The 15,458-nt window shown below is 38.7% G+C and overlaps 1 protein-coding gene across 1 annotated transcript in view; it reads right to left on the reverse strand.

Moving 5' to 3' along the window:
• Positions 1 to 4,476: 4,476 nt before the first annotated feature.
• The window catches only part of LOC126273025 (pachytene checkpoint protein 2 homolog), a 31,255-nt gene continuing 20,273 nt past the window's right edge, over positions 4,477 to 15,458 (reverse strand). Inside the window, exons 4-9 of the mRNA XM_049976405.1 lie at positions 6,849 to 7,076; positions 6,553 to 6,746; positions 6,294 to 6,447; positions 6,086 to 6,213; positions 5,674 to 5,899; positions 4,477 to 5,436 (exon numbers count right to left, since the gene is read on the reverse strand). Of these exons, the coding sequence (XP_049832362.1) occupies positions 5,701 to 5,899; positions 6,086 to 6,213; positions 6,294 to 6,447; positions 6,553 to 6,746; positions 6,849 to 7,076 (903 nt within the window). The 3' untranslated portion in view covers positions 4,477 to 5,436; positions 5,674 to 5,700. The remainder of the gene's footprint in view (positions 5,437 to 5,673; positions 5,900 to 6,085; positions 6,214 to 6,293; positions 6,448 to 6,552; positions 6,747 to 6,848; positions 7,077 to 15,458) is intronic.

Here is a 15,458-nt window from a genome sequence, read left to right on the forward strand (position 1 = left end):
CCTTATTCTTAGTGTTGATGAACCCGAAAGTGTGTTTGCTCTTGGTCAGTTTTCGTCCTGGATGGAGTAAATTGGATTGACTTGGCTGTTGCTAAGGGCTTCAACAAAGCAGGGTTTGGAGGTCAAGAATGAGACATTTCTTCAGCCATCGAAGCACAAGAAATATTGGCAGCTACAGCCGAATTTATTAAAATGTAAAACATTTCATTTAGTGCAGACAGACTACATTCAAGGCGATGACTTTCTGTCAACTCACTCCACTTTTACTTCAGCAACATATATAATAGAAATCCACAACACAGAATAAGATCAGGAAGAAACAAAGGAAGAAGTGGAGCAAAATGATGTCATTACAAAAATTAATACCTCTGAAGAAGTTGTTGAACACACAAACCATGTTATGCAATTTCCAGCACACAAAAATTCTCCCAAGCTGTTGGAACTATTGTACTGCAGAAAAAACTGAACAGAAAAACAGGCTTCCCCCTTGATACTGTATTTTATAGATTATAAGACACATTTTTCTTCAAAAAATTGCCTCCAAAATTCAAGTGCTTCTTGAAATTAATATAAAAATGTCTAGTGTTTGATTTAAAATTCCTGACCGTCTTAGAAATGGCCATATTTTCAATGCTGCGGGAAACCAATCTCTACCAGGCAACATTGGATTCAACTGAATTGAAATATGCTGAGATCAAACCTATATTCAAGAAAGGATCGACAGAAGATATGGGGAATTACCGCCGATCTCATCTAAAGTGTTTGAAAAGATTGCAGCAAAACAAATTAATAAATTTCTTACTGTAAATGATATAAAACTTTTAAAACCAGTTCGTATTCCAACAGAGTAAAAGCACCGTGAATGCTATAAATGAGTTTATCCAAAAAATATGCTCCACGTTAGATAAAGGTAGAAAGGTCACAGGAATATTCTGTGATCTAACTAAAGCTTTTGATTCAGTGAAGCATGCATTACTCCTCCACAAATTACAGATGTATGTAATCAGGGACACTGCTTTAGAATGGTTCAGCTCTTACCTGTCAGGTAGGAAACAAAGAGTAATTTTAACTTAAAATGGAACCAATTATTCATCAGACTGGAAAACAGTTCCTCAAGGAGTACCAAAAGGTTTGATATTGGGACCCTATCTGTTTCTTTTTTACGTAAATGACCTACCACTTGCCACTGATGTTCATTCAGTCTTATTTGATGATGATACATCAGTTCTAATTGAAAATGAGGTATCTGAAAATATTACAGAAAAATCCAAAAATACTTTAGAAAAACTTTACTCTTGGTTCTATCAAAATGGACTAAAACTAAATGTAACTAAAACCAAAATGATGCAATTTGAAGCTAAATCAGTAGAAAGGACTGAAATAAAGATAACTTGCAATGACCAGGATATCACAGATGCAAACCATGTGAAGTTCTTAGGCCTAAATCTTGACGAAAATTTTAATTGGAAGGTACACATAGATTTCTTACAAATAAACTGAACTTACCATTTGCAATGTGTATTTTGTCAGGTGCCACAAACATGGATACCAGAAAGATAGTTTATCACTGCTACTTTGAGTCAGTTACTCATTATGGCATAATCTTCTGGGGAAATTCAGCAAATGTCACTAGGCTACTAGTATTACAAAAGAAAGTGATTAGAAACATGTGTGTAAAAAAAAAAAAACAGAGAGAGAGAGAGAGAGACAGAGAGAGAGAGAGAGAGAGAGAGAGAGAGAGAGAGAGAGAGAATGGGAATCCTGTCGACCACTGTTAAAAAATTTAAAAGTACTATCTATCCCCTCACTTTACATATATGAGATGGTGGTGTTCCTATACAAAAATCAACATACACTAGACGTTTTTCGTTTTGACCACAACTACAGCACTCGCCACAGAGAGAATTTCAAACTTTCAACACATAATTTAAAACTTTATGCCTAAATGCTAGTATACGGGGTTAAAAAATTTTTCAATAAAATAAAAGACAGTAATATATTTAAAATGGAGCTTGGTTCCCTGAAAAGATTGCTCTTTGCTCTTTTTGTGGAAAAGTGTTACTCTTCTGTTGATGAATTCATTGAGGACAGCTTCACAGTCTGAGCACAGGGATTGTATTACATGTATTATTTTATGTAAATGTGTAGCTGTAATTTAGAAATGTAAAATATAATGTAAACTTTTGTATTTCTCTTAAAAAAGTGAAAATAGTTTCTTTTGTAGACCTTGAAATGCCTCCTATACATTAAATCAAATGATTTGAAAATTGTACGTAATGAGATGAATAAATCACATATCACTGGCAGCAGCAGTGCACTGATGTGATGAACATGACTTGCAGGGATTCACAAGCTTGCTAACATTGTCTCCTTCCTGCCCTGCCACCACAAACCTAGAACACTCTCTAGCCTACAATGCATCACTGCAGTCTATGGCGCCAATGAACTTTAATTGAAAGTGATTTGTGTTATTGGTAACAGTACAGTATTTTTGTTAGTAGCTAGTTTCATAATGGAAAAAAATAAAAGGTATTCACACGATGCAGGCTACAAATTGAAACATGTGCAGAAGAACAAGGAAACAGAGATGCTGAGTAGCATTTCGGTCCTCCAATGGGAAAAAAAAAACCATTTGCAATTGGTGGGCTGGTGAAGAAGAACTGAAAAAACTGAGGAAGACTAAATGGGCAAACAGACAACTGATTGCAAAGTGAGCAAAACTACATGATGACGTACTGAAATAGATTCAACGACGCTGTCAAAATGGCACTGGAATTAATACAAAAATGATTCAAATAATGCTCGTAAGCTAGCGTTACAGTGGAGCTTTCAGACTTCAAGGGTGGAGTTGGATGGTGCTACAAGTTTATAAGTGTCATGTGAAATAAAACCAGAATCTCAGAAAATGCCACAAGTATGAAGAGAAAAATATTCTCTCTCCACCACTTTATTATTCAATATCAAAGGCAAACCAGCAAAGAACTAAGCCGAATAGCAAACATGGGCGAAATTTATTTCAAGCAGTTAATTAATGAGCCCACGCGAATAGTAAACAGTTGTGAAAACACACTTGACATCTTAGCAAGAAATAATCCTGAGTTAATAATGAGTATCAAAATAGGTACAGGGATTAGTGAACACAGGGTTGTCATAGCGAGCTTAAATAATGTAACCCCCCAAATCCTCCAAAATAAACGAAAAATATACATATTCAAAAAAGCAGATAAAAATCCACTTGACACTTTGCTGAGAGACAATCTCCACTGCTTCCGAAGTAATGATATAAGTGTACACCAGATGCAGCTTGAATTCAGAGTAGTAGTATCAGCAGCAATTGAGGGATTCATAACAAATAAATTAACGGCAGAACTGGTCCTCCTTGATACCCAAAACAGGTCAGAACACTGTTGCAGAAACAATGAAACAAACATGCCAAATTTAAACAGACACAAAATCCCCAAGACTGTCGATCTACAGAAGCTTGAAATTTAACGTGCACTTCAATGCAAGATGCTTATAATAGTTTCTACAATGAAACTTCATCTCGAAACATGGCAGAAAATCCAAAGAGATTCTGGTCGTATGTGAAGTAAGAAACAATCAATGGGTTTTTCATTGCGATGAAATCTTCTCACAAAATTCCAATCACCAACTTTCTCCTCCAAATGCGAAAATATTTTGTCGACACCGACCTACATAGGGATAAACGATCACCACAATAAAATAACAGAATCTAGAGCTCGTACGGAAAGATATACGTGTTTGTTCTTTCCATGCGCAATATGAGATTGGAATAATAGAGAATTGTGAAGGTGGTTCGATGAACCCTCTGCCAGGCACTTGAATGTGATTTGCAGAGTATACATGTAGATGTAGATGTAAAACTCCTCTGACAATTGATGTGGCGAGTAACAGAACTGTTAACATGAAAGGCGCAAATACTGTAACTATAAACACAAGTGCACAGAAAAAAAAAGAACTACAAATACCACCAGGTGATGGTGTTCACGTACACGACAAGAGTCGGATGGACAACGCTGGTATGAAATTATGGATTAACAGAGTGTGGTAGAGAAGAAAAAATGCTTTACTGAAAACAGAGCTTGCTGTTATTGTGGGAGGACTTCGTTCAAAATTGCAACCTCGTGATGTCTCTATCTAGAGTGAGAGGAAACATTATTGTTAAATCTTTCAAGAAGCGTGGCATAAGTAATGCTCTTGGTAGTAGTGAAGACCATCTTATGTACGAAGAGGACAATGATGATTTTTGACGAAGAGGAAGAAGAAGAAGAAATTTCTGAAGATGATTTTCAGTGATTTTAAAGCTTAGTTCAGTTTTATAAACAGGGGAATTTTGTTAGTCTGGCTTTGTTATATAGTAATAATTAGAAATTAAAGTGCATCTTATAAACCGTAGAATACAGTATGTAGCGAAAAATGTGAAATATAACACAAATAAACATGGAAATAATTTGTATGTATGTACAACAATGAATAAAAACACAGAAATCCCATACAATTTATCAACCAATGTACGAGTCTAGTGTTTTATTCTACAATACACAGTGAATAAACATCTACTGTGCAGGAGTGAAGTTAAGTAAATGTGCGTGCAATTACAAATTTATGCTTTTGTCCATGATCTGTGCCAAATTTTATATAGCCTAGTGAGTTTTGTGTATTCTGGCAACTTACCCAATTTGGAAAATTATTTTAGTCCCACGCAATTCCTTTCTAGCAAGTTTTATTGTACATAACCAGGCGAGAGTTTACTGTGTCTCCTGCACAGGTAGACAAGTTGGATGGAGTACATATAACTTAAATAAGCAGAGTTGGAGATAAGCAGATAGATAGATAGATAGATAGATACACAGTCAAAGATCAGAGAAGGGAAGGGAAGGGAGATATGCATTAGTGTGAAGTTTGACAAGAATTTTGTGCAGAAGCAGCTCATCCCCATATTTAAATGACATTAGCATGTAACATCTAACTGAGAAATATTTAGAGCCCACTGCATGAAGAAGCAAAGTTAAAAATTATAGTAGCCTCAATTAAACAGTTAGCACAGTTCTCTAGCAATCTCAAAGACATTACATATTCACATTTCACAACCCTGTATTTTTCAGTAGTTCTCATTCAAGCAATTTACCAATTTCTAATGGAAGACATCAAAATTCTAAATCTTATCTAATGGTCTCCAGTAAAATTCTATCCCTTTTTTAGAAAAAATGTTTGTCTCTTTAATTTACTTATACAACAGACTTCACTAGATGTACAATATTTAGATCTTACATACAAAAATATTACACTTTGTCACAATTTAACACACACTGCACCATTTGCAGCTCATATGTGAATGCTGCAGACAGTAAAAATCTTATTTTACTGCAAGTTTACATTTCACATGTTAGCTACCAAGAAATGGTGCATAAGTACCTGCAAGGAAACCAAAATAATTTATTAGTTATCCATAGATTAAGTATGAACAAGCAAAACACTATTTGTACAAATTCTTGAATCAATTTTTTTTAAATTTATTTTCTCCTGCTTTTAATATATTTACAGTCTACCTTATAATCAAAATATTAGCAGCAGTTGTTAGCACATTTGACAAATGTGTTTTATTGCAATAACGTAACAAAGAAAAGTAAGAAAGGTACTGTTAGTGCTCACCTAAAAAAGGGAAACGGTGTGGTTTCATCATCCAACACAGTTGCAATCATTATTTTTATGTGGTACTCCTCCAAAGGAAAACTTTTGGTCCTGTAACTGTTTCAATACAGTTTTTTCCATTGCTTCAAGGAATTCTTCCAATGACGTTGTTTGTTTCTGAATATAATACGAATGTGCTAAAAATGGAATTTTTCTAAGTGATCTTCCACTTAGACCTTCACTTTTCCTAGAGAAATGAATAAGCCAAAATGTCAATTATCCACAATTTACTGGAGTGCACATAAGACAGATGAATCACAAAGAGACATGCCAGTTTCTAATATGAAATAATTTGTTGGTAATAGAATTTTACAGAGGTGTTTTTCATAGGATGTACTATTAACTAAATTCAGTTATGCTTTAATTTTCAAACCTGGCTATGTTAAGCAGGAACAAACTGTTTTTAGTGAGATTATTTTTTGTGCCTTCTGTAGATTCTGATGAGGACAACTGAAGCAACTTCAGGTTCATAAGGCTGTCATTGGACGTAATGATGCCAGTCTAAAACAAGAAGGCAGTAAAAAATAAAAAAGAACGTGAATTTATGTAAAAAGCAGATAGATATACTTCAAATAAATTACCCTTTGAAGTTCTTCAATACAAGATAAAAATATTTTATATATTGCAAATGGTGAAGGCGGCCCAATGTACTGTTTTATGTCAGCACGGTCCACAAACGCTGTGTCTATTGCCCCAGTCACATTGGATGTTGCTAAAACTAATACATTGCGATACCTGTTGTGATTTAAAAAAAAAAAAAGAAGAAGAAAGAAGAGTACATGAAAAGGAATGGTAAGGAAGACCCATAAACATACTCCTGATATCAATGAGTCAATTTACCTTTGTATCTGATCAATCTGTGTCAGAACAGCATTGACTACTCTAATTGAGTCAGAAGGCTCAGTACCCGCCAGAGCAGATTTCCTAGCATGTGTTAAGCTTTCCACCTCATCAATCAACACACAAACAAGGGCATTAGGATTTTCAATATATTCTTGAATCTTGGAGAACATCTTGGTCACCAGTTTACCACTCTGTAAATGATTGATAAATGTACAATATTGAACAGTTTCTTCTTTTTCTTAATAAGCTAATAAAAACCAACAAATGTCCATGAATATACATAAAATCAATACCTCTGAAAACCACTTAGAAAATAAGCTGTGGCTGTTGATTTCAATAAATTCTCCATGCGTATATCGATGCCCCAGTCGAATGGCCAACTTTTGTGCAAGAGCTTTACACAATGAAGTTTTTCCTGTACCAGGAGGGCCATGTAGTAAAACTACACGATTCCACTTAATTATGTTCATATCTACTCCACTGTCAGAGAACAGTAAAGTTGTTTCCACAAAATTCAGTAACTGTAACACAAAAATGGAAAAGAACAACGCATAAATAATTTAACACTTTTCATAACAAGCTGATTTCCAATAAATGGACAACACGGTTTACAGCTTCCTGGACATTATGGAATGTTTCCATTTCCATAGTACACTTCACGTACAGAAAATCATAAAAGTATTTTCTCCCTTCTTGCATGAAAATGAAGAGTGGAAAAGAAAAGAAAGATCAGCTGCTCCAGGTGGATAAAAATACTGACTTTCCATTAAGCTGCATTTAGTGACGCAAAATAAGTACATGCAATTCTATAATTCATCACAAAGCATCTTTGCTAGGATAAAAGAAGACCTGCACCACCGAAGGCATGTGGACATGGACACGCAAAGCGTATTAAGATACAAAAAGGATTTTCATTTGGTTTACCCAATACTGAGATTATGTGATTATTCCACTTCACAGTTCTGCAGGTTGCTATTCACAGATGTTTGCATGACTTGATCATTCTAGCTACTGTTTTACAGCATGTGAAGTTAAACCGGAATTTTACTCATTAAAAGCATGACAGTAATCCACACTGTGATTTGGCACAATGATCATTTGACACCAACAACACAGCTATAACTGCACCGAAGACTTTCAGTATCACTAGTTCAAATGTTCAAGAGTTATTAAGATACAGTAACATTGCCACATGTTCAAAGACTATTAATGAACAAACAAATACTTTCACACTCCCCTGTAATGTTTTCTTTCATGAAGCTGACACAATGTCAACAAGTTTCATCATCAAATGCGACTTCAAAAAATTTAACCCATTTGTAAGAACATCAGATGTCTTTATCCTGGTTGGTGTTTGACACATTCTCGTTATCCTCAACTAGTCAATGAATACAATGATGATGAGGGATAACATAATCAACTACAAGATTTCAGGAAACCAATGTTTAGTAACTCGTAGAAACTAGAACTGTCTTTGATCACAGATTTCTGTATTGAACTAAACTGACTGCATTAAATAAAGAAACAGGCAATCAAAAACTGATTTAGTTTCTATGAATATAATGATACTGTATGTCTGTGTGTTTAGATTTCTCACAAAATCTTGATCCATTAATAAACTTCGGCATTTCACGTAATTTCAGTTAGGAACTAATGTTTCAACAATTGTAACTTCTTTCAAAAGCCAAGTGATCTGGAAGTAAAGCCTGTAGTCACATACTCAACTTCCATTGAAGTTAGAGCAACACATTAATCTGACTTAATTTTCCACCTAAGCTGATCACCTAGACTTGAGAGTAACACCACTTGTTGAGTATCTCATGTACTAGTCTTCAGTACGATTAGTGTCACTTGAAATTTCGATATGCGTATCTTCTCTACCATCAGACTTATGTTCATCTGCAATTGTTAATATAACACATCTAAGTATTCGTTTCAGAAATACATTCTGCATCAGTATCAATGAATACTGGATTCTCTAAGCAACATTAACAACATGTAAGAAAACTCTCAATACAGTTCAGCAATAAATGGAATGAGGTGATTCGCCGACTATCCATCCTGGTTCAAGCTAACAATTTTGCATCCTTCATGTCATTTTTCTGTAAAATTCACTTCATCTAAGCAAAATGATGTATCTGAATAAATTTGTCAAACTCCTTCATTATAATCTCGTGTAGTAATAATCAAAATCAACAGCAACAGCATCTACAGTAACATAAAAACAATTATCCAACTGTCAAATTTACTATGTGAATCAGCACAGCCCATAAGAAGTCATCAATATGAAAAATCAGTACTATGTTTACACTGTAAAACAATCAGAAACAGATCAGCACAGCTCTCCAACTAATTAAATTCACTGAGAAATTTGACGAAACATTTGTAACATCAGTTTGAAGCTTGCTTCAAACCATATTTTTTTCAGCAAATTACATACATGTCCTGCACCATTATCATAGCCCAATGGCCGATGGATGTACATTTCCTCCAAAATACTGGTGACTAATGCAATATTTGCATCAAACTGTTTCACACACCAATCATGTTGAATTTCAACATTCAAAAGAGCTCTCACCATCTCTCAGATCTTGCTACAGGACTGCTGCTGCTGCTGCTGCTGCTGCTGCTGTTGTTGTTGTTGTTGTCTTCAGTCCTGAGGCTGGTTTGATGCAGCTCTCCATGCTACTCTATCCTGTGCAAGCTTTTCTTTATCTCCCAATACCTATTGCAACCTACATCCTTCTGAATCTGCTTAGTGTATTCATCTCTTGGTCTCCCTCTACGATTTTTACCCTCCACGCTGCCCTCCAGCACTAAATTGGTGATCCCTTGATGCCTCAGAACATGTCCTACCAACCGATCCCTTCTTCTTGTCAAGTTGTGCCACAAACTTCTCTTCTCCCCAATCCTATTCAATACTTCCTCATTAGTTACGTGATCTACACATCTAATCTTCAGCATTCTTCTGTAGCACCACATTTCGAAAGCTTCTATTCTCTTCTTGTCCAAACTATTTATCGTCCATGTTTCACTTCCATGCATGGCTACACTCCATACAAATACTTTCAGAATTGACTCCCTGACACTTAAACCTATACTCGATGTTAACAAATTTCTCTTCTTCAGAAACACTTTCCTTTCCATTGCCAGTCTACACTTTATATCCTCTCTACTTCGAGCATCATCAGTTATTTTGCTCCCCAAATAGCAAAACTCCTTTACAACTTTAAGTGTCTCATTTCCTAATCTAATTCCCTCAGCATCACCCGATTTAATTTGACATTCGATTATCCTCGTTTTGCTTTTGTTGATGTTCATCTTATATCCTCCTTTCAAGACACTGTCCATTCCGTTCAACTGCTCTTCCAAGTCCTTTGCCGTCTCTGACAGAATTACAATGTCATCGGCGAACCTCAAAGTTTTTACTTCTTCTCCATGAATTTTAATACCTACTCCGAACTTTTATTTTGTTTCCTTTACTGGTTGCTCAATATACAGATTGAATAACATCGGGGAGAAGCTACAACCCTGTCTTACTCCCCTCCCAACCACTGCTTCCTTTTCATGTCCCTCGACTCTTATAACTGCCATCTGGTTTCTGTACAAATTGTAAATAGCCTTTCGCTCCCTGTATTTTACCCCTGCCACCTTCAGAATTTGAAAGAGAGTATTCCAGTCAACATTGTCAAAAGCTTTCTCTAAGTCTACAAATGCTAGAATCGTAGGTTTGCCATTCCTTAATCTTTCTTCTAAGATAAGTCATAAGGTCAGTATTGCCTCACGTGTTCCAACATTTCTACGGAATCCAAACTGATCCTCCCATAGGTCCGCATCTACCAGTTTTTCCATTCGTCTGTAAAGAATTCGTGTTAGTATTTTGCAGCTGTGACTTATTAAACTGATAGTTCAGTAATTTTCACATCTGTCAGCACCTGCTTTCTTTGGGATTGGAATTATTATATTCTTCTTGAAGTCTGAGGGTATTTCGCCTGTCTCATACATCTTGCTCACCAGCTGGTAGAGTTTTGTCGTGACTGGCGCTCCCAAGGCAGTCAGTAGTTCTAATGGGATGTTGTCTACTCCAGGGGCCTTGTTTCGACTCAGGTCTTTCAGTGCTCTGTCAAACTCTTCACGCAGTATCTTATCTCCCATTTCGTCTTCATCTACATCCTCTTCCATTTCCGTAATATTGTCCTCAAGTACATCGCCTTTGTATAAACCTTCTACAGGACTATATGTTTCAAAATGAACTAGTCAAGATTATTGTGTACACCCTTCCGACACCAATCAAGCTGTGACAACCTACATCTATACTCTGCAAACCACTGAAGTGTATAGCATAAGGTGGTTCCCATTGCGCCAATTATTAGGACAGGAAAAATGATTGCTTAAATGTCTCTGTACGCATTATACGTAGTTTAATCCTGTCTCAAGGTTCCTACACAAGTTATACATACGTGATTGTATACATTTCTAGATTCCTCAAATTTGGTTCTTGATATTTTATAAGTAGGCTTTCACCAGTTAATCTGTGTCAATCTTCAAGTTCCTACCAGTTCAGTTCAGTTTTCCCGAAATCTCTGTGGTGCTCTCCTACTGATCAAACAACACATTTGTGACTATTCAAGCTGCCATACCTCCTATACTCTTTGTTAGTCCTATTTGGTGTCAGTCACGCCTCGCAGTACTCCAGAATGATTCACATAAGTGTTTTGTAAGCTATCTCCTTTGTATAGAGATTGTATTTTCCTACTATCTACCAATGAATCGAAATGACACCTGCTTTACCTATAAAATGAGAGTATATGAATATTCTATTTCATATCCTTACACATTGTCATACAAAGGTATTGGTATGAGCTAAATGACTGTGACTCACTGACACTGTTATTGCAGGACACTACTGTTTCTCGTTTTGTGAAGAGACAATTTTACATTTCTGAAAATTTACAGCATGTTGCCAATCATTGCTGCATTCGGAAATCTTTTGGCAATGTGTGAGCAGCTTTTTTTCAGGCAATACCTAATTATAATTAACTGCATCATCTGGGAAACTTCTGATGTTACTATTAATACTGTCTGTGAGATTATTAATATTCAACAACAACAGCAAGGGTCCCAACACATTTCTCTAGAGCACACCAGAAGTTAAGTTGGTTGGTTGGTATAAAAGGGGGAGAAAGGAACCAAGCTGTGAGGTTGTAGGTCCCTTGTTCCCAGTAGAACAATTACCCAAGGAAAAGAAGAAAACAAAGAAGAAGTACGCCACAGTAACAGGAAAAAGGAAGAACCAGAAGAACGCCAGAAGGACAAACATTACAATGGATAAAACAGGACAAGAAAACCACAGAAAGACACAAGAAACAAGGAGAAGAGATTAGTAACAAAAAAAGCAGATTACCATGGCTGGCTGACCAACAGAATAAAAAAGGAGAAGCCAGCCACTCTGCACCGCATTAAAATCTCCACCCTAAAAGTCCTAGGGTGGACGACACAGGGATGAAAGACATGCACTAAAACTCAGATCAAATGATAAAACCCACCCTAACAAATAAAATGCAAAACTAAAGCTGCTGTTAAGGCATTGTCGCCCAACACTGATGGTAGGGTGCTGAGAAAGTTAAAAGTCCACTGCAAAGCGGCTAAAAGTGGGCAGCCCAGCAATGGATGACTGTCATTTGGGAGCCACAGCAACACTGAGCTGAGTCCCTGCAACAGAGGAGGTAACTATGTGTGAGTCACGTACAGTCAATGCGGAGCCAACAAGAGACAACTGAATCCCTGTGAGAAAATCCCAGGGAAGACTTCCACACATTCGCAGTCTCCTTAATGACAAGCAGTTTGCTGTGCATACTGTTATGCCACTCCGTCTCCCAAAGCCAAAAAACCTTGTGGTTTAAGACAGAATGCAGGTCAGTTTCAGAGATGCCCATCTCCAGGAGCGGTTTCCATGTAGCCTGTTTGGCCAGCGTGTCGGCAAGTTTGTTGCATGGGATTCTGACATGTCCTGGGGTCCACATAAACACCACTGAACAACGGGACCGTTCCAGGGCATAGCTGGACTCCTGAATGGATGCTACCAAAGGATGGAGAGGGTAGCACTGGTCGATAGCTTGTAGGCTGCTCAAGGAGTCAGTACACTGGAGAAATGACTCGCCAGGGCACGAGCGGTTGTGCTCAAGAGCACGAGATATGGTCGCCAGCTCTGCAGAGAAAACACTGCAGCCATCTGGCATGGAGTGCTGTTCAATATGTCCTCCACGAACACATGCAAAACATATGTGACCATCAGCCATTGAGCTGTCAGTGTAAACAACTTCAGAACACCGGAACATGTCAAGAATCGAGAGGAAGTGACAGCAGAGTTAACGGAGTCCTTGGGGCCATGCAAAAGGTCCAGACGAAGCTTCCGCCAAGGTGTACACCATGGAGGTGTACGTGAATGGACCTCAAGTAGAGGTGGTAAAGGGATGCACTCCTGTTTGGACAGAAGGGATTGCACTTGAACCGCAATCATAAGCCCTGACCCGGGCCACCAATGCAGAGATGAACTGCCACGGGTGGGAAAAGGAGATGGTAATTAGGATGCTCAGGAGAATTACAAATGTGTGCAACATAAATGGCACGCAGTTGTGCACGTTGGACCCGCAGTGGAAGGAATCCGGTCTCCACCAGGACACTGGTCACCGGACTCTTTCCAAAGGCTCTTGTCGCTAGGCGAATACCACAGTGATGCACTGGTTGAGTAAATGCACTGCTGAGGGTTCTGCTGAAATGTAAACCAGACCTCAGTTAGTGGTGCTCAGGCAGTGGAGGGCACTGAGGTGCTGCCATCACTTCCGCTTAAGCTGATGAAAGTGAGGTAGCCAAGTCAATCGGGCATCGAAAACCAGTCCTAAGAATTGATATGTCTCCACTACAATGAGTGGATCGTCATTAAGGTAATGTCTGGTTCTCGATGAACGGTGCGACGCTGACAGAAATGCACGAAACACAACTTCATGGCTGGAAACTGAAAGCCTGGGCTAGAGCACCATGACTGCGCCTGTAAGCACTGCTCAGCAACACCAGTACTGGAGAAGCAATATGAAATACACATGTCATCTGCATAAAGAGAAGGGGAGACCAACAGTTCTACAGCTGCTGCTAGGCCATTAATGACGACTAAAAATAGCGATACACACAATACAGAAACCTGCAGAATGCCATTCTCCTGAATACGGGGAGAACTGTGGGAGACATCAACTTGGACACTGAAAGTATGGAGCGACAAGAAGTGCTGGATAAAAATCGGGAGCAGGCCCCAGAGACCCCACTCATACAATGTGGCATGGATATGATGGCGCCAGGTTGTGTTGTATGCTTTAGGAAAGTCAAAAAAGATAGCAACCAGATGTTGGCATCTGGAAAAGGCTGTCCGGATGGGAAAATCGAGGGGCACAAGATTATCAGAGGCAGAGCAACCATGGCACAAGCTGCCCTCACATGGAGCCGGTAGAACACGTGACTCCAGGACCCAACCCAACTGTCGACACACCATACATTCCAGCACCTTACAGAGAATGTTGGTGAGGCTGATGGGCCGATAGCTACCCACATCAAGCAAATTTTTACCAGGTTTTAGTACTGGAACGATGCTGCTCTCCTGCCATTGTGGTGGAAAGATGCCATCGTACCAGATCGGATGAAGATGACGGGGGGATATCGCTTGTGGGCAGAAGAGAGAAGTTTAATCATCTGTGTGTGGATCTGATCCATCTCAGGAGCTGTGTCGGGGCAATGTGCAAGGGCACTGAGGAGCTCCCACACTGTAAATGGGGTGTTACAGGGTTCACTGTGGTGTGTAGTGAATGAGAGGACTTTCCTTTCCATCTGGTGTTTGAGGGTACGAAACTCTGACGCAGAGGTTTGAGTACAGTGCTCAGCAAAGTGCTTGCCGATCATATCTGCGTCAGCAGAAAGAATGCCATTGATGTTAACGCCAGGGTCACCTGTTGGTGTCTGGTACCCAAAAAGATGCCTGATCTTCATCCAGACTTGGGAAGATGACGCATGGCACCCAATGCTCAACATGTACCTCTCCCAACACACCTGTTTCCGTCATTTTATAAGCAGGTGAATGGCAGCATGGAGCGCTTAAAGGCTATTAGGTGCCCTAGGGAAGGGTGCCGTTTATCTACATCTTCATCTACATGACTACTCTGCAATTCACATTTAAGTGCTTGGCAGAAGGTTCATCGAACCACAATCATACTATCTCTCTACTATTCCACTCCCGAACAGCGCGCGGGAAAAACGAACACCTAAATCTTTCTGTTCGAGCTCTGATTTCTCTTATTTTATTTTGATGATCATTCCTACCTATGTAGGTTGGGCTCAACAAAATATTTTCACATTCGGAAGAGAAAGGTGGTGACTGAAATTTCGTAAAAAGGTCTCGCCGCGACGAAAAACGTCTTTGCTGTAATGACTTCCATCCCAACTCTTGTATCATATCTGCCACACTCTCTCCCCTATTACGTGATAATACAAAACGAGCTGCCCTTTTTTGCACCCTTTCGATGTCCTCCGTCAATCCCACCTGGTAAGGATCCCACACCATGCAGCAATATTCTAACAGAGGACGAACGAGTGTAGTGGACTTGTTGCATCTTCTAAGTGTCCTGCCAATGAAACGCAACCTTTGGCTCGCCTTCCCCACAATATTGTCTATGTGGTCCTTCCAACTGAAGTTGTTCGTAATTTTGACACCCAGGTACTTAGTTGAATTGACAGCCTTGAGAATTGTACTATTTATCGAGTAATCGAATTCCAACGGATTTCTTTTGGAACTCACGTGGATCATCTCACACTTTTCGTTATTTAGCGTCAACTGCCACCTGACACACCATACAGCAATC

This window comes from Schistocerca gregaria, chromosome 5, assembly GCF_023897955.1.
Source record: "Schistocerca gregaria isolate iqSchGreg1 chromosome 5, iqSchGreg1.2, whole genome shotgun sequence".
NCBI classification, from domain to species: Eukaryota; Metazoa; Arthropoda; class Insecta; order Orthoptera; family Acrididae; genus Schistocerca; species Schistocerca gregaria.